This window comes from Hemicordylus capensis, chromosome 5 (assembly GCF_027244095.1).
Source record: "Hemicordylus capensis ecotype Gifberg chromosome 5, rHemCap1.1.pri, whole genome shotgun sequence".
Classification (NCBI taxonomy): domain Eukaryota; kingdom Metazoa; phylum Chordata; class Lepidosauria; order Squamata; family Cordylidae; genus Hemicordylus; species Hemicordylus capensis.
The window spans coordinates 248,479,420-248,504,817 of NC_069661.1; the positions used below are offsets into that span (position 1 = coordinate 248,479,420).

Below are 25,398 nucleotides of genomic sequence, written 5' to 3' on the forward strand. Positions count from 1 at the left end.
CAAATGGGCTCACCTGGGAATTCATTAGAATTCAGTATACTTAAGGCTGACATAAAACAGAAGCTGCTTCCGAATGATGCTTTAAATGCCAGACAATCATATTGCCACTCTGTTATAATTTTAAAGTTATTATCTGAAGGGGATCCAGCTGTGAACAAAAGGAGCCTGCTACCAAGGAGTGCCACATTTCGATAATATATGCTCACATGTGAGGAGAAATTGATTGTCAGATGGCATCCTCTGGCGACAAGTATATTTCAGGAGATGCTGAAGCAGGACCAGAAGATCTACACATAGCAACAGTAAGGCTGACGTGTATACCACAACGTTCACCTGCCAACGCCATGCACAGGAGGAGGGAGAAAGGGCCAGTCCCAAAAAGAACATTTGAGAATATTCTTGAAAACATTTCTGCAAAAGGCTACAAGATGAGGAGGCTGACATCTTGTGCTGCTGTCCCTTCACACATGAATATTGATCTCGGGAATGTGGGCAAAGCAATTAAAGGCTGTTGATTTAAAATGGGAATAATTATTCTACAATTACGTTAGAGCGTCAGTTTTATTGCACTAATTAGTTTTTATTTTTCAAACAGACTTTCTCATTTTAGCATTCTTTCCCCTATTCATCTGCAGGTCCCGTCCCGTCGCCCCCCAAGAGCTCATTTTCCCACCAAGCAATATGTGCAATTGTGTGTAGGCTTACTACTACACAGTTTGGACCGTTGCTCTTTCTCCATAACCCCCACCATCAAACACACACAGTAATGTCAGGAGACACTGTTATGCTTTTGCAACAATAATCAATTTAAGTGCAAAACACCACCACATGAAAAGGAATCAGTTGTGCTAAAAAATGAGAAGGCAACACCTCCCCGGGTTGAAATTCAGGAATTTGTGTGATATGCATATTCTGTGGTGCATCAATGACTTCTCTCGTTCTCTAGAGGGTCATTGCTTGTTGATATGCATTCCTTACGTCCCATGAATTTTTAAAGAGCCAAGATATTTTTGCATAATTTCCCCCCACTCTATCATTCATGTGCAATTTTGTTTTTTTGAAAAAGAGAATAACATTTGGGATTAATTATGAAACTTGATTGCCTTAGCCAAAAGGACTGTAAAATACCAAACAATTAAAATATACCAAAACCCATTTGAAATATTTAGAAGAACATTTTTTTTAAATAATGAAACAAAATAAATAAACCATATCAGTTGCTAGGCTTTAATTTGGATGAAAAGAAATAAACTTTTTTTTCCTAATGATCATGCATGAGATTAAAGCAAGATACAGCACATTCAAAAAGCGGACAGCAGCATATTGGAAAAGCAGTGCAATATTCTTAATTTACTAATGGGCAACTTACATCATATTATTATAAATAAAACAATATTACTTCATTTGCATATCAAATGTGCCACATCGCTGTAGTCTCACATAGACCAATTTTTTAAAAATCAATTTCTTTTCATTCATGTTACAACCTAGTGGCCTATTTGGTTTGTTGCTTTTTCTCAGGGACACTGTTGTTGTTGTTGTTGTTGTTGTTGCTGCTGCTGCTGCTGCTGTTAATTTATGTATTTATTTCTTAAGCACCTGTGATTCTAGGCATTGTTCAAAGCAAAATTAAAACCAGAAGCTGAAAGCCAGACTAAATTACTCGTGGGTAGACCCACTTAAGTTAACAGGACAAGTGAGTCATGACCAGCTTGTTCAATTAATTTAATGGGACTACTCATGAGTAATTTAATCTGAATGTCAGCCAGATACTTTATTGTATAACATTGCTGTAAGAATACTGAGGAGGGGAGAGGAAACTACGACCTTCTCTCTGCTCTGAATCTTAATTATACTGTTTGAAATCCTTATTTGTATTTGAAGGTTTTCATCTTCATTCAAGGTTCTTTTTTTATCCCTTCTTCCCTCCTTGCTATTGATTTTTATCAATGGATGCCAAAGAAAACTGAACAGATTTCAATCTACAATGAACTATCAGCGTGGAACTATTTAAAATGATATAGCTAGCCAGATCAATGCTAGAATTGCCTGCCAAAATATGAACAAATGATAAGAAAATACAATTAAACAACTGCTGATAACAAGGTATGCGGGTTCCCCCCCCCTTTACTACCAATAGGTGACCATGAACTTGAAAATTACCAATGTCTTTATGTAATTCGTGTTTGGTGGTTTAATATGATTGAATGCAGTTGGGCATTTCTTATTGTGCAGCAAAACCATAAAAACAAAAAAAACGCTAACCCCAGATGAATTTTTAGCAGATTTCCCCCCAGAAAGATGCTCAACAGACAATGAAATCCATCACTGATTAAATTCTGTACTACAGTTCACAGAAGTTCTTAAGAGAAAAATAAGCCATCTCCTCAAATATTTCCTTCACCACCATTGAGTTAATATATTGTGTACACATGTGAGCATTTTACTCATTTTAGAGATTAAAGAGAATTTAAAAAGACTGCTTTCAATGGGTAACTCATGGCACTTTTCTAGGAAACCCAATAAGTTCACATGATACTCCAATGAAACATCCAGCTTCAGTAATTATATTATGAATCACCAAAACACAAATGCCAAATCTAATTGGTGTCTGCAGCGTTCATCTCATGAATTCTGGAATCTACTCCAAACTAAAGGTGTGCCATGAAATATGAAGGGGTAAACAGTGCACAGTCATCAGGTTGTCAAGACAAGACAGTTGAGCTCCTTGTCCAGTGTGAACAGTGGTGTTCTTATCAAGCTAAAAATCAATCACTCTAAACCAGGACTCTGTGAATTCCAGCATACAAATGGAACTGTCTGGAGCCCAGATTGATTTATTCATTTCAAAAGGGAGATGAGATCTGTTCATAGAAAAAATAAAAATGCATGTGGACCTCTGACATCTATTAAACTGAAAGGGTCACCCTTGTAAGAAATCACTGGGGCAAGGTGAATGGGGGAGCTCCACCAAATGATTTCATGGATTTTACCTAAGGCCTTGGTTGGCCATGCTTTGAGCAGCACTTGCATCAATAAACAAAGGTCTCTCCATTCTTTCCAAGAAGCCAATGCTTTCTTGTAACGCTTCATCTCTCAGGAAGTGCAGACAAACCTGTTTCCTCAGCCACCGTATTCACTCATTATGTTTGAGAGAGCAAGGCCTAGGTGACTTCCCATCTAGTACTCAAAATGAAATGATTTGAAAATACAACATGGTGGCTTATATTAATACTTTTTAAGTAGTGGTGATGATCCATACTTTCTCAATCAATCAATCAATCAATCAATCAAGGCGCAAATCAAGATACTATTATAAAAGAGATCACCCGGATCCAGTGATTTGCTATGGGATCACCAGTGAACATATGGTGCCCCCCCCTTCCACACACAACTCCAGTGGTTGCCCCATTCATTTCAGTAGAGGAGGCAGATTCATACATGCATCCCTTTGTGCATGCAGATTTCCCTTCATCAGTCTGAAGGACATGAGGTCATGTAGTCTTGGAGCAGGGAAAGAGTGAGCAGGTCGGTTTGAAGCTTGGTTACAGTAACAGAAAAGTCAAAGTGATGAAGACGACAACGATAATGTCTGATCCTAGGAATTGCTGTGCCAGCAAAGAAGAGGTGGGGATGGGGGCGGGTACAGTTTAACAAGTGACCGTGGAACAGCATGACCTGTGATGTCCTCCCAATGGCACAAGTTGGTCCAGAAATGGGGGGCCACATGGTGAGATACAGCTTTCATTGCAAGCTCTAGGATCTGGAGGGGTTCTGGGCAAGGTATGCTCCATGGGTCCCCTTAACTTGGATGACATGGGGCATGCAAACTGAGAACCCTCTGACAGTGCCTCTGATCTTCTTAGATGTACCGTGCAGCGTAAGAATGGCAATGCTATTAGGGCAGCTCACCTTGGTGCCCCGATACATGTCCGGTCTTGCTAATCTCTGGAATTGGCCCTGAGTGCTTCTAAACCGATGACTGCTACCACTGCAGAACAAGGCAAAGCATCACATTTGATGTCACTGGAGGAGAGACTCTGGTGAAGTCAGCCAGGGACATGATCAAGAACATCTCACCAACACAAGCTCTTGATGCCATTCTAACTAACACAGGTTGCTCCAAGCCAACCTTCTGTGCTTAATGTTTGGCACTAACTTTTTAGTTCAGCATTGGGAGAGGCACTACTCCAGGAATTCCTTGGCCCACTCATCCGAGATGTAGCTACATTACCACAAATGACTGAACACCTATACCTTTTGAAATGGAGTGTTAGAAACCAAACAAAAGAAGATTCAGAGCAAAAGAATTCAGTTTCAGTTTTGCTCACTGTGTATTAAGCACAGCAACCAACTCAAATTGTATTAACTTGAAAGTCACAAGAAATTAGTCCATAAATGACAATCTGGTGGTTTCTTGCTTGTAAGTTTATGCTGACCTTGGGTCGTAAATAAATTATTACATTACAACCCACAGCATTCATATAGAAAGAGAATTTAAAAACATGTGCGACACTTGAAAAACCCTAAGGTGCTCATTCTCCTTGAGCAAAGCAAGAAAAATCCTTAAAAAGGAACCACTGTGGGCATTTTTAAACAGGGAAAAGGGGACTAAAAAGAACTCAGAACCCCGCTCTTTTCCATCTGCATCGAATTCCCTTTATGCTACATCTGCAAACATTAACTTATACTTTGCAAAAAAACAAATTTGCTTATCTTAGCCCAGGAGATGCACTTGAAGGTCTGGGGAACCATCCATAGGAAAGCCCTCTTGGCTAGCTCCCTTTCATTTCAGCTGGTTCTTGTGCAGAACTTCCTGGCGGATGGTGCCCTTTGTTTAAACTTTAAACAGCCCACCCCACAGGCTGCACCACAAGGATTAACCTGGTTCAGAGGCTTGTGGTGTCACCTCAAGAGCCTGGAACGGACCGCCTAAAAGGGCAACATGCTTGTATGGCAAATGGCCCTTCGTCTGCAATCAAGCTCTACAACTGTTTGCTCATCGGTTGCAATGAGGCCAAAGGATTCCCAAAGAGAATTATATACCAGCATATCTTATTGCATGCTTACAGGAATATAGGCTGTTCAATGTCATGGGGCAATTGCTCTCTGCTCTAGAGGGGGGAAAGTGTGAGGTCTTTAACTAAAGACTCCCCCAGTGATCCCATGCTGACAGGAACTGAGAGCTCTACATTAAACGTACACACAGGATGTGCAATCCCTGGAAAGCATCAATTTTTACAGCTATTTAGACCATCCGCTAAGTTGCATTTCTGCATTGTGACGAGATCTCATAACACGATCAGTAAGACAGACAATATACACGAGTTACTGTTGATACAGCTCATGTTTCTTAACAGGGGGAGAAGAACCCAGAGTGAAAATGAAGCTATTTATCAAAGCCTTTCTAAATACAACTCTGCATCATTTCCACCCAGAGGCATCTGGCAGCCCCCAAATCATTTTTTTAAGCCAACTACTGCTATGGAATAATGGTGTGTTGCTATGCAACCTGGAAAACTCCCCCCACCCACCGCCCTCCAGAAAGGTCTAGAGGCAAGATACTGAAGTAAGAATTTTATGTTTTTCAACCTGCAATGGCTATGTTGAACAAGGATTTCCATAAACCGAAGTGGCAAGCAAGACACCATCAGATTTGGCTAATATACCCTGGTGATCTGAGATATTTTTAAGCAATATCTTTTTGTCTGGCTGGAGGGTCAGCAGGTCAATTTTACAAGCTAAAGCAAAGATGAAAACACACAAAAACACTTCTCAAGAATGATCTGAGAACATTGACATTCTGCTTGGCACTTTAATGGGTTAATAATGGGTAACTTAAGGACAAAAAACCCACAGCTATAATACATATGATCAAAACTCTGGGTTAAGTAAAATTCCAAAAAACAAACAAACAAACAAAAAAATCACCTCAACCAGACAGTATTCTAAATTTAGGTTTACCTGAAATTGGGCAGTAAAAGGGATTCATTAGTATCAATAATACGAATGACGAAAAGGGTCAACCATATTAAATATGCCCCCCACCTCAATAATGTATTAATCCTCAGCAGCTGAAGCATATGGCTAATTCATGAATAGCTCTTCTCAATCACTCCATGAGCTAGAAGAAATCTAATGCCTCCAGAGACTGGGGGGTGGTGGTGGTGGGGAATGGGATGCTACAACTTTGAATGAGTATACAATGCAATCTACACCAGACTATGGGCAAAATAGAAATGGCAGTTTGAAGACCATGTGTAAAGTTTTATTAAAACTTATACCTTAAGACTCACTTTTCTCTAAATACATATACTACATGTCCAATGCTGAAATCTCTTTTCCTAATTTTCCTTATAAAATTCAGACTAGAGAAAGATTGTGTGTGTGTGTGTGTGTGTGTGTGTGCGCGCGCGCCAAGAATAATGTTATGGTCTGCTTCTCTATCTTTTTATTTTAACTGTTGTGAACTCAGGTTTTGCTCTCATTCCTAGAGTATCCAAAATACACTTTTCTTTACAACAATTGGCTTTGGGAGATGACACCTCCATAGAAACTTTAAGATCAATGGGAAAAGCAGAAAATCAACCTAATATACTTCCCTTGTTGAAATTCCAGCACGTAGCTTTGTCTAATCAATCTTGCTAGCATTTCCTCATGTACAAGAACCGTCTTCCCAATGATTAACACTATATTTACCATGCATTCACTGGCATCATCAAAATCACCTGATTTAATTTCCTTTCTGTGCTGTTACAAAAACTGCCCATTTGCACATTTTAATACACTTGCTAACTGGATTCCCCCCCCCCCAGTCTGATGCCACACACCCATACCGAGTTGAGATTTCTATGCAGAAGACAAATAGCTTGTCAGGAATTTCCACTTGGTATTAAAAGGCATGGATTTTTATTCATGCAATGTTCTGCATGCATTTCTCCATATCATCTAAGAAGAATGTGAACTGTACTTAGCTTTTTCTTCTCCCCCACCCCCCAACTATCTTTTCTAAACATAATTCCTTACGGAGAATGCCACAGATCAAACACAACAGAGCAAGGGGAAATTAGAGACCACAAAAGAATTCACAAGTGACGAGAAAGAGGAATAAATCCGTACTCAGCCACACAGACACTTCCAGCAGCAAGTCAGTAGCCTCCGAGAGCTGAATCCCAACGCTTTTGTTTATACCATCAAAAACCTCTAGGAAAAAGGCGGCCGTCAAGATTCTCAGCGACTGAAGCATTGGAGAGCTCAGTTTTTGAGACTGGGATGCTATCGGGCAACTGAATCTGTACTTACATTCTGTCAGAAACTAGCAAACGGCTATCAACCATCATCTCCGGCAGAAAATCCAGCTTGAATGAAGAAGTCATGTTCTTTTTTTCAATGCACACCGTTCTGGTCTGGCAAATAAGAATGTTTCTCTGCTTGTCTGATTCAACAACTGTGCTGGCCAAGAGACAGGCAGGGACAGGTGCGGGAGGCCTCCCCAAGGCAGCAGTCAGAGTCGGCAGTTGTCACATTCTCTCCCCCTCTTGTTTTCCTCCAATCCCCTCTGAAATCTACTGCTGAGGCAACTGTCTATAGAGCGCCAGGTGCTGAAACTGGAGGCGGAGCTCCTCTCCTACTGCAGCTAGAATTTAACCCCTGCAACCCCAGAGAGAGCCTATACAAGGAGCTGGACGATGCACATTCAGAAGTGTGCACGAGCTGGTGGTGGTGGTGGTTGTAGTTTTTGTATCCCTCTGAAAATTAAATAAAGAAAAGGGCAGCCTTCCAAATTTTGTGGCAAACTGAGAACACATTTTCCTTTCTGTGGAAAATGCTTCTTGGTTTAACTCACCCGGGCTTTTATTAACTACATGAATTTACCAATTGCGCATTACGGTCTTAAAATAACAAATTTCGTTTTAGAAGTTCCCCACCCCCCATGTCCCCCTATTGAGCCCAAATTCCTTTTATTTGGGCCTGATCCAATTACTGGGAATATTTTTCACCTTCTTGCCTTTTGAAAACCAGAAGTAAATCACATTAAAATAATGCAACAAATTAAAGAAGCTGCCATATATACGAGGCAATTAATTAACAAATTAATACACTGAATGCAGTGCTTTTTAGAGCTCAACTAGCTACAGTTTATCTCTCTCCCCCTTGTTCTCCCCAAGTATATATAGATAATAAATGTACAATGGTAATGAATCACACCATGGCTGCGATATTCTCAACAATGCTAATAAACCTGTTATAATAATTCCATTTCTGACATTTGAGAATATTTATCACTAGGTTTAAAAGATTCATCACAAAGCCAGAACATCGTGTTGGGGGGAAGAGAAGGAAGAGCCCTTTTCTTAGGGAAAGAAACTTGCGCTGTGAAACTGAAGCAGTCAGGACTATGCGGACAAGAGAAAAATTTATGATTAAAGACCCTCTCAAGTTTTATGTATTTATGGCTCAGTATCCAAGGACTCAAAGGCCGATTCAGATACCTGATACCAACCCCCTAGGAATTTGAAGCATGAAGCAATCTGAAGCACCGGTCATTATAACAAATGAGGCACTTCAACAATAAGTCAGTAATCATTTCAAGGCAGATGTCCTCTTCATTCACATCAGTTCAGTAGACCAAACTTTACAAAATGAAAACATATTTCTAGTTTTCATCAAACAGCTGATTCGGAATCCATAGTATCCTATTTGGAAGACTTGGAAATGGTTGTTCACTTATGCAATAACTTCAGTAGAAACAATTTGTCACTACTGCTTTCTTTCTTTCATTTAATTAGTTTAAAACATTACAGCACTTAGAAGAATAACACATTATCTAGCAATGCAGCAATTCAAGCTAAAGCACAAATACAAACAATATTGCATTTGCCCTAGCAAATATATATACATATTCCATAAAATATTCTCTTAATTTTGATACGTGTGTAGAAATTAGCATATTTAGCATAGCAAAAAAAAAAAAAGACTCAGTTCACCAAATATTCACATTATTTAAATGCTGTTTGGCACCCTTTTGTTTTGATAAGACAGCTCTTTGTGATGTCATCATAGATACCCAAATACAAAAATAAGGTGGATCACCAAAGCCAATCAAATTCAACAGCAGTAGTGAGGGCAAATGAGGCTGAGGACAGTGAGGGCAAAGGAAGAAAATGTCACCAGTAGTGAGGGGACAAATGAGCAACAAATAATACTGAACACTATGAATAAGTTAATGAGTGTGTAAAAAATTGCCAGAAAAAAGGCACTCCAACATGCATGAAAACAAACCCAACACTAAGCGAGTTGGTTTTACTCAGCCCTAATATTATTCTATAATAAAATAATCATCTACAGATTAGGTCAATTTATAAATCTATAATTGTCGGTACATTTTGCTTCTAATTACAGTGCTGTGGATGTAACAGTATTAAGAATCATCATCTGAACAATTTTGTTTTTATGCTGTAACAATCGTCCCTCTCACCTCCACCCCTGTCTAAACATACCTGGCAAATAAAAGGTCATAAGATACATGCTATTTCTATCAATTTTGGGTAATTTCTATTGATGGGTATTATTTGTACTGCACCATTAATGTCCCTGCAGCTTTTCAGAGTCACAAAAGATGGTTCAGTGTTCTCAGGAACTTGCATTATTAATTTGGACAATGCAAAAATTCACAAAATGAGGGGAGTGAAGGGAGCAGCTAAGGGGAACAAGAGAAAATGAAGTTACATGTAGCTAGGTTTCATTTTTGTAGGGGATGATGACTGAAGCTTTGAGCAAAATGTTTTACAGAAAGTCTTAAAGTCAAAGGCTTTCACAGAAAGAGTTTTGAAGGTTTTGAAGGACCACGTAGGCACGCTGGGAGAGATTTTCTGGCACAACAGGCCATTATAACAGGACATAATGACCTTTTTATCAGCTTCAGCTGACACCCCAACTGCAACCTTACCTGGTAAGCTTGGCCACAGTTACTCATGCTCTAGTGACCTCTCGCTTGGATTGCTGCAATGCATTGTGGGGCTGCCTTTGAAAACAGTCTAGAAATTGCAACTGGTACAAAATAGGGCTGCAAGATTATTAACTGGGACTGGACGTTTTGATCATATGATGCCAATGCTTCATCAGCCACGCTGGCTCTCAGTCCATTTACAGGCCCAATTCAAAGTGCTGGTTTTAACCTTTCAAGCCCTAAATGGCTTGGGACCAGATTACCAGAGAGTGTGCCTTGCCCAATGTGTCCCAGCTTGGACCTTAAGATCTTCTTCAGAGGCCCTCCTCTGGGTGCCCCTGACAAACAAGGTAAGGCAGGAGGCCACTAAGGAGAGGGCCTTTTCGGTGGCTGCACCCCACTTATTCCTCCCCAGTGTGGTTCACCTGGCTTCATCACTTTGTTATTTTAGATGCCAGGCAAAGACCTTTTTGTCCATTCAGGACTTTTAAATTTTGATTTTTAAATTTGATTTCCTTTTTTTTTTAGTTTAGTTTTTAGTTTTAGTTTTAGTTTTTAATTGCTTTGCATTGTATTTTCTTTTGTTTCCTTCTCCTTTTGGTCTGTTGTGATTTAATGTGCTATGTGTTTTTATCTGATGTTTTAATGCTGTGTTGTGAGACGCCCAGAGAACAATTTGTTATGGAGTGGCTAACAAATAAAGTTTAATTATTATTAATTATTAAATCAGATGGTAGCCACTTCCCCAAAGAAGTAATACACAAGTACATCCCCAACTAACCTGATTTCAAGTCTATACACACAAAATGCTGTCCAATCAGTGGTACTTTATTTTTTTTTCCTGTGCAGTTTTGTGCCAAGCAATTAGAAATACGTCTTTAACCAGAGACGTGTCTGGCAAACGTCAATGGAAATTTTACATTGACAGTATAATCCACACTTGCTTATCCAATCAGTTCTTACTACTTATATGCAAATTATTAAAACTATGACATTCTGCACATATGGTCATATAATACTGTGGTATTCTATCGGACCCAGAGGCACTCTTACCCCTGGACTTCGGGGCTGAAGTCCAGGGCCTCCACACCTCCTGGGGGCCTCCAAATCCTCTTTAGTCTGTCCCGGGTAGTGTGGTCAGTGCTGGCCCACACTGCTCCGGGAGACCAAGTGTGATTAAGACCTGTGCCAGGTGCTTTTGAGACAGAAGGGGAAGTGGGGACACACACAGTGTATGTCTGTGTAGCGGGATGATGCTTAACTTGCAGTGGGAGGTGGGATCTAGCAGGCAGGGGAGCCTCCAAAGGCCTTTAGATCCAGGCTCCAAAATTACCTAGGTGCACCTCTGATCAGACCCATTTGACTGGTTCTTGTCATACGTAGGAAGGTTATAGCATCTGAAGGTATTCAACAAGTGCCAAGTACTGCATAATAAAAGATATGGGTAGGCTACTGTATCTTAGAGAAGGAGAGTGTAAGGCACATGGGGGTCAAGGAATCTGGCAGGAATCCAGCAAGAAGTCCAGATACCTTACTTTCTGCATCATCAGGGCAGCTCGCGGGGGGGGGGGGGGGCAGCAGGCAAGGTCTTTTCTGCACTGCAGCACCACCCAGGTAATGGCCAGAAAGGGTTTGGAAACTCATCATTCCAGTTGTACCAGCTTATCAGGAGTGTGGCTGGTCCTGTACAATTGCTGCCTCAGGATTGGTTCCCCTGTGGGAGCAAATTCTCACTAGAGTAGCCACACACCCTCCTCTGCCGTGCCTGTCTCCACCTTGCCTTCCCCTGCATAACCCTCTGGCCTCTGACCTTTGCTGCTCTGGATGTTGATTTTGAGCTGACCTAGACAACATCCTTGCCTCCAGCCCTTCCGACAAATTGCTTATGGGTTTAATTCTGCAAGGTCTTGACAGAGGGTCAGCTATATCATCACCTTGCCTTCCCCTGGACTCCTGCCTTCCCCTACATAGCTGCCTCTGGCCTCTGACCTTTGCTGCTCTGGATCAGGGCCGTAACTATAACAGGGCAAGGGGAGACAGTTGTCTGGGGGCTCACTGCCTTGGGGAGCCCCCCAGAGGCAGGGCATATGACTGACTCCCCCAGCTGCACACCCACTGGGCTTCCTTCAGTTGTATTCATCCTCTGAAATTGATGTGAGTGTTAAGACCTGGAGCTACCAGAACAGCAAGTCTTTCTCTAGTACTATTATTCAGCCTCATTTAAGATTTCTTTACTTCATGAGCTGAGCTTCAGTGAGGGGAGGTCCCATTTTAAAATCTTGTCTCTGGGCCCACTCCAACCTTGCTACGCCCCTGCTCTGGATGTTGATTTTGAGCTGACCTAGACAACATCGTTGCCTCCAGCCCTTCCGACAGATTGCTTATGGGTTTAATTCTGCAAGGTCTTGACAGAGGGTCAGCTATATCAACTGTGGTCCTTTTCATCCCATTTTTTCTGAATTTCACATATTTCTACACTGCTCTGCACTTCTAACAATCAAAATAAGTATGCTGGTGTTTTAATCACTATCAACATAGCACAAAAAGAGCTAATTCATCTTAGCTGGCTGTACACACATTACATTTTACCCCTTGATTGTACAACCCCACACATTTCTCTCTTGGAACTCTGAGACTTCCTGTTCCAGCCAAATGGTACCCCTATCTGCAACATAAGAGTTGACACCTCTCCTTGGCTAAAACGAACACCAGACAAACTATCTTCATACAGCTTACAAACCCCAACCAAGAACGCTATGATCATATTTATAAATGTTTCTACAGACATTTATTAATCATTTACTGCAAAGATGGCTGCACATGTACATCTCTGCATGTAATGTTACAGATGTTAGAACTAGCTTGCAACTATTTTTAAAAATTTTATTTGTATTGTGTCAGTCCTGATCAGGAGCCGTTTCATATAAGGATCCCTGAGAAGTCTCATATAAACTTATATGAGAAGTTTCATATAAGGATCCCTGAGAAGTCCAAACAACCATCAATTTTTGCACTGATGAGATTTTTTTGTAAAATGGGTCCCAGACAACGGCTGGATGACACAGACATATTTAAAATTACCAACAGGTTGAGGCATATGTTTTCCTCGGCATATTAGTAAAGAGTAAAAATATTGAAAATATCAGTAAAGAACTACTACCAGCCGAAGAGAGAGAGAGAGAGAGAGAGAGAGAGATGTCCTTTAAAGAACAATGGACGCAGCAGCAGCAGCTGTATGCACACCACATAGGTGAGTTTTTAAAAAAAGCAATGCTTTCTCACCCACTAATGGCATAGGGGAGGAAAACACAGTGGCCAAGAACTGCAAATAATCCCAAGAATGCTGTGCCATGGGGACAAGGAAACAGATAGCCACCCCTCATCCCACTCAAAGGGTGAACTGGAGGGCCTTCAGAGAACTTTTCACACACTGATAACCTCATTGATTCTGAGCCAAAATTTCTCCTCAGAGAACTTCCAGCTCAGCCTTAATAATTCCCCTCCACCCCCGATATGCCAAACGTATCTAGAATATGAATCTTTCTTCACTTCTACCCTACTACCATGTTGGATTCTCTAGTTTTGAGAAACCAATCTTCTTTTAAACCCAGATTTTCTTTTCTCTCTGCTCCTTTTCGTAAGCTGTCCCTTATAAAAGAACTGATTGCCAGTTCTGTGTGTACTCTAATTTTACGAGTGAGTTCTGTGCCTAGGCATTCTATACCAAGGAAAGCAAAATCCCATGATGTATACAAATTATGGAAATTAAGTGAGGTTGCCCAATGACTCTTCTTTTTCATTTTTTAATCCCACCCCCCCAATTTTTTTTTTACATTTTCCAAAATCTGGTTATTATGAGAACATAAAAAGAGCCCTTCTGGGGCAGACTAAAGGTTCCTTAAACCTAGTATCCTCTTTCCAACATTGTCCAGTCTGATGCTTCCAGAAAGTATACAAGCAGGAGGACACGATTGCCAGAGGAAGAAGCACTAATGCTGCCCAAGCCACTAAAAATCTGCTTGAACCACGGGTCTGGCTTCTGAGCTTTCCACATGCATTGTCCATATCTTTGCAATATTAAGAAATAGAAACTTGATTAAAAAGAAGAAGAAAGAAAGAAACCAAGTAAAGATTCTTCAGAAGTGCACCCAATATTACATCCTGCATTTTTCCTGTCCTCCCACAGGATTCTGGTTCAGTCCTCCTGATCTGTGAACAATTCCCTTGCTTGAAACCTTTAAAATGCGGACAAAGACCTACCTGTGGCCAGTGGCTTTCCCAGACATCCTCTTTCTCCCCCCTACCCTCTTTCTGAATTCCTCATATTTATTCCACATTCTGCAAGCAGGGTCTTCTCTTGATTTTCTGTCTTTTGTACAGTGACGGGTATTCTGACAACACAATCCTATGCATGCTTACTCAGAAGTAGGTCCTGCTGTGTTCAGTGTGGCTTACTTCCAGGAAATTGCTGCCTTAGGCACTTAAATAATAATAGCAAAGAAGCCTAATTCATCCACTGAATCTCTTCAAAAGGAAGCATTAGCAGGATGTAAGCTCACCAAACCAACATGTACATTTCTCTGCCCCCTAGCAAACAGATCTCTTCTAAAGAAACAAATGCTATATATTTTCAGAGTGACACATAAATCCAGTTTCCAAATACTGCAACCTTTAAAAAAAAATTCAGAACATACTACAAAGGTCACTCTGTTTGGTACCAGAACAAGGCGGCTATTACCCTACCAGGCAAAATAGGCATGTCTGGAGGATATGCCGCAGTAAAGCTGCATTAAACTTGGTGCATGCCCTCCAACGTTTGTCAGATGCAATTAGGAACACTTTGTTTTATTTTATGTGAAAGAGTCGTTCTTCATAGTGGGAGAGGGAGCAACATTCCAAATAAACTGCGTCCACAAGAGCCTGAAATTCTATTTATTGTAAAATGTTGGCTCTGTTTACATTTAAAAAGCTGTCCAAATGGCTTAGAAATCATATAAGCATCAAAATGCAGAACACAATGCAATAAAAATCAGCAGCAAACTTATAAAACAGCAATTAGTGAAATCTAGTGTGGAAATACCTCTCCAATTTTGCCACCCTGTCTGCCGACTACAAAGTGGAGGAAATTGTGAATTGGAAAGCATGAATAAGGCAACAAACAGGGGTAAACTTACTAGTGGTGATTACCATTCTGCTCCCTGCCATTGCTGTGGGTACCATTTTCCTTCAGTGCAAGATCAGCTTCCCAGCAGAGTTGGTACTGAAATTTCGCACAAAGTGAAACTTCAGAACAAAGTTCAGGGTTCCTCCAAAGGAACTTCCAAAGGAAGCCAATGGAGTTTCTATTAAACAAGTGAAATTTCTCAGTGACTTCCTGCACATCCCTAATTTCTTACCTAGAAGATGCAAACATCAGGGCAGGAAGCAATGTTCCCTGATAGCTTTCTTGACAACCACATTAACAGGTGGCGGCTGTGAAAAAGGTGAGCAGATGGCTTTAGGAAAACTTTCTTCCAGTTCCCCATTTTGAGCAGCAAAATTCAGTAGAGAACTTTCAACTTAGCTGTTCTTGAAACCAATCCACGATTTTCTCAGCAACTACCCTTTTCAGCAACTGAAAAGTCAACAAAGGGAGCCAGGTGAATTTCCTTAGGAAGAGAATTCCGTGGTGAAGGGGAGAGTTCTCTTTGCTTCAAAATATGAGTTTATCTTATCACCTAGAAGCCATTCATTTGTTCACAAAAAGTTATAAATCTCAAGTTTTTGTCAGTGTTTCGTTAAAAAACAAACAAACCCAAAACCCAAACACACCTGCACCACAAATACTGCTGCATTTTTCTTTTTAAATTGCAATTATCTACCATCAACATAAAGAAACTGTTATTCAGCTTGAAAATTTCCTGCACTCAAGGATTTTTGTTCTAGTAAATAAAGTGGCTGACAGCTGCACAGCCCTCAGAGCAGGCGTGGAGCCTGCTGAACGGCAGCCCTCTCGTGACGTCCGTACATGAGCACATAGGGGGGTAGTGGCTTGGGCTCCGGAGAGCCCTGAGCGAGCTCTCCCCAGCTCATTTCAGGCAGCGTTTGCTGCCTGACGCCATTTATTTCCCTTTCTGCAGCAAACGCTGCCTGAAATGACCTGGGGGAGAGCTCACTCGGGGCTCTCTGGAACCTGGGCATGGGTTGGGGATCGCTCGCTCGGGGCTCTCTGAAGCCTGAGCCATGCCCCCATGTGGGCTTTGGTGGCCTTTTTCATTGGCGGCTTCGGTTCATTGAACCCGTTTGGTCAATGTGGCTCTGCCCCTGCCTCAGAGACATATTTCTGAAAGAGAATAGTGCTTTTCTGGGAAGAGATGAGAAGCAGAAATGGCATCTCTTCCTCTGCCCCCAACCACCACCACATGCTACCCTATGAAACAAATTTCCAGGACAGCTAGTTTACTCATTCCTATTGAGGGCAACTTGTAAGGGTGTGTAACATATAAGTCAGTATTAACCCCTTCTAACTGAGCAAAGAGACATCTTTTAAAAGTGGTGATTCTCTTCATTTAGCCAGGGGAGAGCAACTGACCCTATCCAACCCCAGCACAGAATCCCCCCAGTGGTTGTTGCTGGTGTCAACCTTATGTTTCTTTTTAGATTGTGAGGGACAGGGGACCATCTTATTTCTGTATTATTTATTTTTCTATGTAAACCGCTTTGAGTGCTTCGGCTGAAGGGTGGTATATAAATATCCATAATAGTAGTACTAGTATTATAGTTAGCATTTATGTTGAGATTTGGTGAAGAGATCTTTAGCACAGCCATGTGAGGTAGGTCAGCATTATTGCAGACAATGGGGTGTATGTGTAGAGAGCCTGAAAAATCTAAACATGCCCAATGTCATTTACTTAGTAAGTTCATCACTGGGGCATAAATTTATGTATTTAATATATTTTTATACCGCCCCATCTAAGCAGCTCCAGGTGGTTTACAATACATGAAACAATCAATCCATTAAAACAACACTTCAAAAATCAAACGTTTAAAACCAGCTAAAACAAATTTTAGAAAGCCAGATTTAAAAGATGGGTCTTAAGTGCTCTCTTGAATGCCAATAATGCTGGTACACCTTGGATTTCTGAGGGGAGCGCATTCCACGACCTAGGAGCAGCTCCAGGGAAGGCCCGCTTCACTTGAACCAACCATGTCAAGTTGCACACTTACTACACTAGTCAACTTGTGGTCCACCTTTGATAGCAAAGTAATAAGTACAAATTTCATCTATAAAGCAATAACTGCTAGGATTTGTGAGGAAATGATTGGCTGCCATCCAAAGACCTAGGAAACCAGAGCCACACACCATAAATGGGCTTTGGGATTGTGCTTCTCAAACTACACGGCAAGCTGCTTTTACACGGCAAACTGAAATGGCTTTAAAAATCAAATCGCAGTATTGCAGAGGGGCCTGCTCTTTTAAAGACAAAAGGTTAAAAACAAAATCTCACTGAGCATGGTCAAGCTCTTTGAATCTCAGCCATTAAATATTGTTGTTTAATGCCATGCTTGTTTTTATTGGCTTTTTAAATTGGGTTGCATGACATTACAATCGAGTCATTGTTTTATGCAGTACACCCCTTTTCTCCCCATGGAAGGAAGATACGACACACATATATGTGCACAGAAAGGTGCACAGTTGGAACGTATATAAAGGTGGTCATGGAACATTCCATAATACTGTGTTTTGTTTTCATTAAGAACTTGCCCAGCAAAATACCTAGGAACAAGATATGCAGAATTGCAAGAGAAAGAGAATGAGGTGGAAGAGGGAGTCATTACAAGTTTTTCCAGATGGACACTGCCACCTGATTTTTGATCTGAGGCCTCCGCAGTGGTTAATCCAGCCTTGAGTACAGGAGGATTAACTTTCAATTTTAAAAAAATCTTGTGACTGAGGAAAGGGCAGCTTTTAGTCCTTGGTTGAAGGAGAGAACAGTTCAGTCAAGATGAAAAAATGAAGATATTCATTTAAATAAGGAGTCTTCACCAGTTAGTTTTAACCCTTCATGATCTTCCCACAGAGTTCCATTTCCTCCCTAGGAAATGGGGTACACCCTACTGGATAAAACCAAAGGGCTATGTAGTTGAGCATCCTGTTTCCCACAGGGGTCAACCACATGCTGCTGGGAAGTCCACAAACAGGAGATGAAAGAATGCAAGGGACAAACAAGTACAGGCCCCCTCAAATACAGGGTGCAGACAGGAAGTATACCACTGTACATGTGTTGAACATAATGAGTGAATAACTGTATGTGTGTACACTGTACATGGATTGTACATCTGTTGAAAATATTGTGTGAATAGGGCTCATGAGACTGTCTTTTAAAGTCCTCTAAACTAGCAGCCATCACCACATCTTGGGGCAGTGAATTCCAAATATTAATTATGGCCTATGAAGAAGTATTTCCTTTTGTCTATCTCTTGTCAATCAATTCCACTGGAGGACTTTTAATTTCAGTGTCAGGAGGGAGGTCGAAAAACTTTTCTCTGCATGCTTTCTCCACACCATGCACGGTTTTATAAGCCTCAGTCATTATAACCCTTAATCATCTTTTTTCTAAACTGACCTAAAGAGGTCAATTCTTGTCCAGCAATTGCCTTCTAATATGTGGACAGAATGAGCCTATGAACACAATTGAAAGTGAACACACACGAAATCTCACTTGGAATTAGAGTGCAATTCTCTGTGCATCTGTTCTTTTCTCTTATGGCAGGAATGCTGAGAAATGCTTTGTTGTTGTAGTAAAAAGTATGTTATTTTGAAATATTTATTTTCTTTTTAATTACATGTGAATTAGCTGGGAGAAGCCATAGGGAAGTCCTCTTACTGACTTAAGCCTTCTGAGCAGTTTGTTAAATTCTAGCCTCAAATCCCTTGAGGGAATCGTGGATTCAAAGGAGCTTTTAATCATACTATAAGGAGGGTGAAGTAGTATGTAAGTAGGTCATAGTGAAAGCATTACAAGTGCATAGGTTATTGCTTTATTTAACAACTAACCGTGCTGTGTGCTCCTCAGAGCATGTTTGCTTTCGCCATTTTGAAAATGAGAGGCAGGGCTAGGCTTAAATGTTAGAGGGGAACTCCAGTTCTTAGAAGGGCATAACGATAATCGAGGAAACATGACTAAGATGATTTATTAATACAGTGTCATCTGTGTGCTTTTACAGAGGAACTGTAAGGCACTCACAGGCTACCTGGGAAATCTGGCAGCAGGGCCAAGGAGCTACTAGGGCAGCTCTGGGCCACTAGTGTAGTAAATGTCTAGCTAGATCCATGCTGCTCTACAGTGCCATCCTGATAATGGTAGGAAGGTGTATTGCGGCAACACCAGGTAATCTGGGGAGTCAACAGAAGTTCTGCTGGCCTTACTAATGCCTCAAGGATGGCTTGCCAGTCTAAATGACTCTGTAGACTGGTCTTGCCTTGTCGTCTTGTACTCTTTGTAATCTGGACATCCACCTCCCTTGATTGGAGTCCATTATCCTTTGACTTGATCTGGTGCATGTCCTAAACCATGTTACTTGCCTCTGATTCCTTGGACTGACCACCAGTCCTCTGAACTGAACTGAACAGAACATAGAAAGCTGCCATACACTGAGTCAGACCATAGGTCCACCTAGCTCAGTATTGTCTACACAGACTGGCAGCGGCTTCTCCAAGACTGCAGGCAGGAATCTCTCTAAGCCCTATCTTGGAGATGTCAGGGAGGGAACTGGGAACCTAGATGCTCTTCCCAGACCGGCTCCATCCCCTAAGGGGAATAACCTACAGTGCTCACACATCAAGTCTCCCATTTGTATGCAACCAAGGCGGACCCTGCTTAGCTAAGGGGACACATCATGCTTGCTACCACAAGACCAGCTCTCTTCAGGAAATTCATTGCCTGGAGGGGGGCCAACCCCACTGGGCCCTCACAACACCACCAAAAAGACAGATGCCTGCCCTAAGGAACTTGCAATCTAAAAGGTATGGGATGAAAGCTTCAAGAATACTAAGGAAAAGCAGAACCCCTTGATCACTCTAGGGAAGAAAGGGAGATGTGCAGGTCTAGCTAATCTGCACCCCTAAAGTAAATGAAGAAGAAGAAGTTGCTTCCATTAGGCTTAGATGAAGCAATTCTTCTCCAAGGCCCCTATCTGTCCTGTTCTGATTTCCCACAGGGTCCAACAAGGCAAAGTTTGCAGGACCTCGGAGAGGTCCACAAGGCAAGTTAATTAAATGGAGTTGCAGTTCCAACTGAGGTCCTTTATGTCTCTTGGACCTATCTCCCCCAGGCTCTACCCCTCTGTTGCAGAGTACAGATCCTTAAATGGCCAGGCCCTGGGCTTGGAGCTGAATACTCTACCATCATTCAGCCACTTCTTACCTGATGTAACCCCTGTGTGAATGAGTGGGAATTGATGGGGGGGGCCCTGACACATTTGGATCTGCTCCCTCAGGTGACTCAAGGGGCACCATCTCTGGGGGTCCAAGTTTGGGTCCCCAGGGCTCCTTCTTGTCTGGTTCATCTTCACTGCGAGGCCTGAGTCCTGTGACATGGAAGCTGGTGTTTGCAGCAGGGATCTGAGTTCTAGTTGTTGCTGGACATCCGGACCATGGCACAACCGAAACACTGATTATTGGTTTTGGGGTGGAGCCCACAGTTGTTTATATTCAGCCAACCTTGGCTTCCACAAAGGGAAGCAATCTCTATGGTACTTACTTGCCTTCAGTTAGTATGGCTTCCTTGGCAATGGGCTCACTTGAATACCACCTCCAGCTACCAAGGCCATTCTCCAGCATCACTGAGGGAAGCATGTATGTGCCACTACTTTGCTGTTGCATGCATGCATAAAAGCATCCATTCAGGGGATACTTTTGTGTAATGAGGCTGCTCGCACTGATCTTGTGAGCTGGAAGAGGGTTGTTGGTAAATGGGTGACCTTTTCTCAAATACTTACCAAGGAGGCTCAAAAATACAAAGCTGATTCCAAATCAAGTTGAAGGACATTTGTCCAACCTTAGAACAACAAAGTCTGAGCCAGCTTCAGGGCAGTTGTAGGTCCTTGATATTTTTCTGCATTCAGACACACAAAGTAAGCCTCAAACTACATAGGAAGAACACAGGAAGCTGCCATATACTGAGTCAGACCATTGGTCTATCTAGCTCAGTATTGTCTTCACAGACTGACATCAGCTTCTCCTAGGTTGCAGGCAGGAATCTCTCTCAGACCAATCTTGGAGATGCTGCCAGGGAGGGAACCTGGAACCTTCTACTTTTCCCAGAGCAGCTCCATCCCCTGAGGGGATTATCTTACAGTGTTCACACATGTAGTCTCCCTTTCATATGCAACCAGGGCAGACCCTGCTTAGCTAAGGGGACAAGTCATGCTTGCTACCACAAGACCAGCTCTCCTCTCCAGTAACCACACGTTACTTTTAAACATATGCTATGCAGCTCTACATGTTTTCTTTAATGTGTGAAATAGAATGCATCAGGCCAATAGCAGGGAAAGGAGGCTTATGCTCTGGGTCCTGATCCAGACTGAGACCCCTTCTCCATGGTCCCAATTTGGATCAAGCTGCCAATATGTGCTGTTTACACATGTTGCTCACACATTGAAAAAACCCAAATATATAGTTGCACGGCACGTGCTTAAAGCCGCTCTGGGAAGAGCAGAAGGTTTCAAGTTCCCTCCCTGGCAGCATCTCCAAGATAGGCCTGAGAGAGATTCCTGCCTGCAACCTTGGAGAAGCCGCTGCCAGTCTGTGAAGACAAGACTGAGCTAGATAGACCAATGGTCTGACTCAGTATATGGCAGTTTCCTATGTTTCCTAAAATAAGGTATAGTCTGACCCAAGTCTGAGAAACTGCTGCATACATTTCAGATGCTGATTGGACATAACAAAATAATTTTTTATTTTATTTCCACCAGTTCTAGAGCTGGCAGTTATATTAATTAATGATTGGCAGAAGAAAATGTTGCTCAAAATTAACACAGTGAAAAGGTGACTTGAATTAAAATTTGCTGCGGCATTCTGCTTCAAAGGAAAACCAAATTATGGAATTCCAGTTGCAGTTTAACTACTTTCTCTTCCTGTTTTACAGAGATGAAAAGATTATTGCATCACAGTGTTCCAGAGCTTGCTTAGTAATAACTCAATCTTTCCTAAAACAATTAGGCAAGATTCAGAGATAAAATGCAGACATCTTTAACAGCTGACTTTACACAATAAAGGTTATTATTCAGAGGTACTTGGCTTGTTCACTCGACTTGTTCAAAGGCTAATGTGAGAGCTTATCTGAATAAACCCGCAATGTGTGCCACAACCACACACACACCACCCCCGCTTTGCAGCCATTGCTCTCTGCACTATAGGGAATGGGGATTCGGGAAGAAAGTCTTGCTGTACATATTTGTCTGTTTCATTTAAAGGACAGTGGAGTAAAAACTAGGGGGTTGTGCTATTTGTGAATATTTGCATCACAGGTGAAAGGCATCCCTTCAATGATCTCTCAAGGATCATTGTCAGGGCCACAGATGGGGAGGGTAGGCCTGGGTTCACCACTCCCTGGTGACCTCCACCACCGTTTGTGGTTTGCACCCTCTGGCCATTGGGGGCCCTGCCACCAGTACCTCAGCCACCAACTAGGCAGCCTGCTCAAGCCCACCAGTGCCCACCACTGTGTGTGGTGGGAAAGTAGGAAAGCCCTGAATGGGGGCTTCCACCTGGCTCAGAACTGACTGCAAATGAAAGGGTGCATGAGGCAAAGTGCGAAATGGACAAATGGCTGGTGGGGTGAGGGGGTGGGGGAAGAGGTGGCTTCCAGATGCTGGACAGCTCATGTTCTTTGAACATGCCAGCCCAATGATAGGTTGAAATCCAGACAGCAGGAGTGCCCAACCAGGGTAAGAGAGCTGGGCATGCCTCTGATTGGCAGTCGTATAGACCATTTTGGAGTCTCTTCATTTTGAAGAGGAGGGAGAGCAAGGTGGGAGCCAAGTTGGGCAGCTTTTTGCCCACCCTCGGTAAAATGTTGGGGAGAAAATCTGGGAAGGGCTTGCCCATCCAACTCAGCTCCCGCCTCTCACACAATCCCTCTCCCTTCCTCCTACCTGGATTTTGATCATGTGAGCTGGCCGCTTGGATATCAGTCTCCTCTTTGCTAAGCAGAGTCTACTCTGGTTTGCATTTGAATGGGAGACAAGTGTGAACACTGTAAGATATTCCCCTTAGGGAATGGGGCCGCTCTGGGAGGAGCATCTGCATGCTTACATGCAGAAGGTTCTGAGTTCCCTCCCTGGTATCTCCAAGATAGAGCTGAGAGAGACGCTGCCAATCTGTGTAGGCAGTTGTGAGTTAGATGGACCAATGGTCTGATCCAGTATAAGGCAGCTTCCTATGTTCCCTGGGCATTGTGAAGCGGTCAAAAGTCTGTAGGAAGCATTTCCGTATATGGGCTTTGTTTGCCCTCATGGTCCTGATCAGCAAGGCTCTCCAACCAAGGAAGCCTTGCCTTCTATTAAGTCAGCACATATCCAAATCTGATTGGCTACACAGTATCATGATGTCATCACATTCACTATGTAATCCCTGATTAGCTCGGATAATGCTATGAAGAAAAGAGGAGTTCTAACCAAGAACAGATGGCAGCGAAGGAGCAGGTGATCAGAGGAACAATGGCAGTGAACAAGTTTGGGGGGAAAGGTGAATATGAACCATATTATGGTTTTACAGAAAATATCAGCACTCATCTCCAAAAAGTATCTTTTTAAATTGATAACAGTGAACATTTAGAGCAGCCACTGACAATGACAAGACTTTTTAAAAAAAAAAACACACATTTAGGAGGAAATTTGTGTTGCTCTGCTGGAAAGCGGGAGAGCACAGCCTTCCAAACAGCTAGTAAAGATATAAGCAAAACCATTAGAAGTGGTATGAGATGGCTTTGCTGGTGTTTGCCAAATGCCAAATTTGTTTAGATGAATATTCCCATGCTTGAGATATGTTGGGAAACACACAGCCTCTAAAGACTGGGGCAGAGAGGCGAGAAAAATGAAAGATTTTAAAAAGAACACAAAAATTGTTGTAGATTTATAAGGCTCACAAGAAACTGATCATATTTTTCACACATATACTAATCATATATTTCACACAACAATTTTAAAAAAAATCTGAAATCCCATCTTTTCACCCAAGCTTTCCCAGCTTTTTAAAAATTGTCTGTTTTAATTTTATGGTTGATTTTAAATTGTTGAATTGTTTTAACTTTTTATATGTGTTTTAATTGTTTTATGTTAACCGCCCAGAGACGAAAGTTTGGGCAGTATAGAAGTCTGATAAATAAATAAATAAATAAATAAATAAATAAATAAATAAATAAATAAATAAGATATAGACAGCTATAGAGAGATACTCAAAAAGGGAAAACATTACATACATGGCTAAAATACTTTAAAGCTTTTTACAAAATATTTTTAGTTTAAGGGTTGTAGACACAGGAATAGGTCACAAGTTCTATCCACTTGCAAAATTAAAGTAAGGGGACTTGTCTAAAGAAATATTACAAGAAGATATCTCATGAACGTACTGAAGCCAAGATTATATGCAATGTATTATTGGTTGGCACCAAGCCAGAGGTATCAGCATGGCTCCACAGCACCCCAAAACTATTCATGGCTGACTTAGAGCAAAAATTTCTCAACTCCTGCTAACTGCAGGAGAGGTTCCTTTTAAAGTGGTGATTCCCTTGTATTTAGCAGGGGGAGAGCAACTGGCCTCATCCATCCCCAGCACAGCATCCCTCCAATGGCTGTCGCTGGTGTCTGACTTATGTTTCTTTTGTAGTTTGTGAGCCCTTTGGGGACAGGGAACCATCTTATTCATTCATTCATTCATTCATTCATTCATTCATTCTGTGTAAACTACTTTGAGAACTTTTGATGAAAAGTGGTATGCAAATAATAGCAGTAGCTACTGTCCCCAAAGGCCTCTACACTACCTGAGATATATCACTTACAAATTCATCATCTGGGCTCATGGGAAGGAAACCTTTGAGAAATTCCATCAGGACTTCAGCAACACTCAGGTTAGTCTTGACATGAGGCCCTGGACTATTCCATGCAGCATATGCACTTGTGCAGCTGTGCTGGACATAAATGCCACCTTATACTAGAAACAGACTCATGCATTCAGAAACCACACAGAGCATACCACACAATCACTATGATAGAACATTGCTTGTTCCATCTCCTCGGACAGGGATTCACACCTGAACAATTTACATGAGACATTCTTAAAACCATGATACCTATTCAGTGAAGTGAAGAAACAGATTCGACAAAGCCAGCTAAAATACATCCAGTGCATCATTAATGATCTCCAGCTCCTCATAGATGATGATACTCTGTCTTACAGACTTACAGGG

At 41.8% G+C, this 25,398-nt stretch overlaps 1 protein-coding gene across 25 annotated transcripts in view; it reads right to left on the reverse strand.

Annotated features, from left to right (window-relative positions):
- CELF2 (CUGBP Elav-like family member 2) overlaps positions 1-25,398 on the reverse strand; it is a 914,911-nt gene that overhangs the window by 396,999 nt on the left and 492,514 nt on the right. Inside the window, exon 1 of one of the 25 annotated variants that reach the window (XM_053253963.1) lies at positions 7,303-7,742. The exons of 23 other annotated variants lie outside the window; for them this stretch is intronic. In XM_053253963.1, coding sequence (XP_053109938.1) covers positions 7,303-7,376 — 74 coding nt within the window. In that variant the 5' untranslated portion in view covers positions 7,377-7,742. Of the gene's footprint in view, positions 1-7,119; positions 7,262-7,302; positions 7,743-25,398 lie in introns of those variants that run through there. One more of the 25 variants, XM_053253980.1, reaches the window with a different exon arrangement.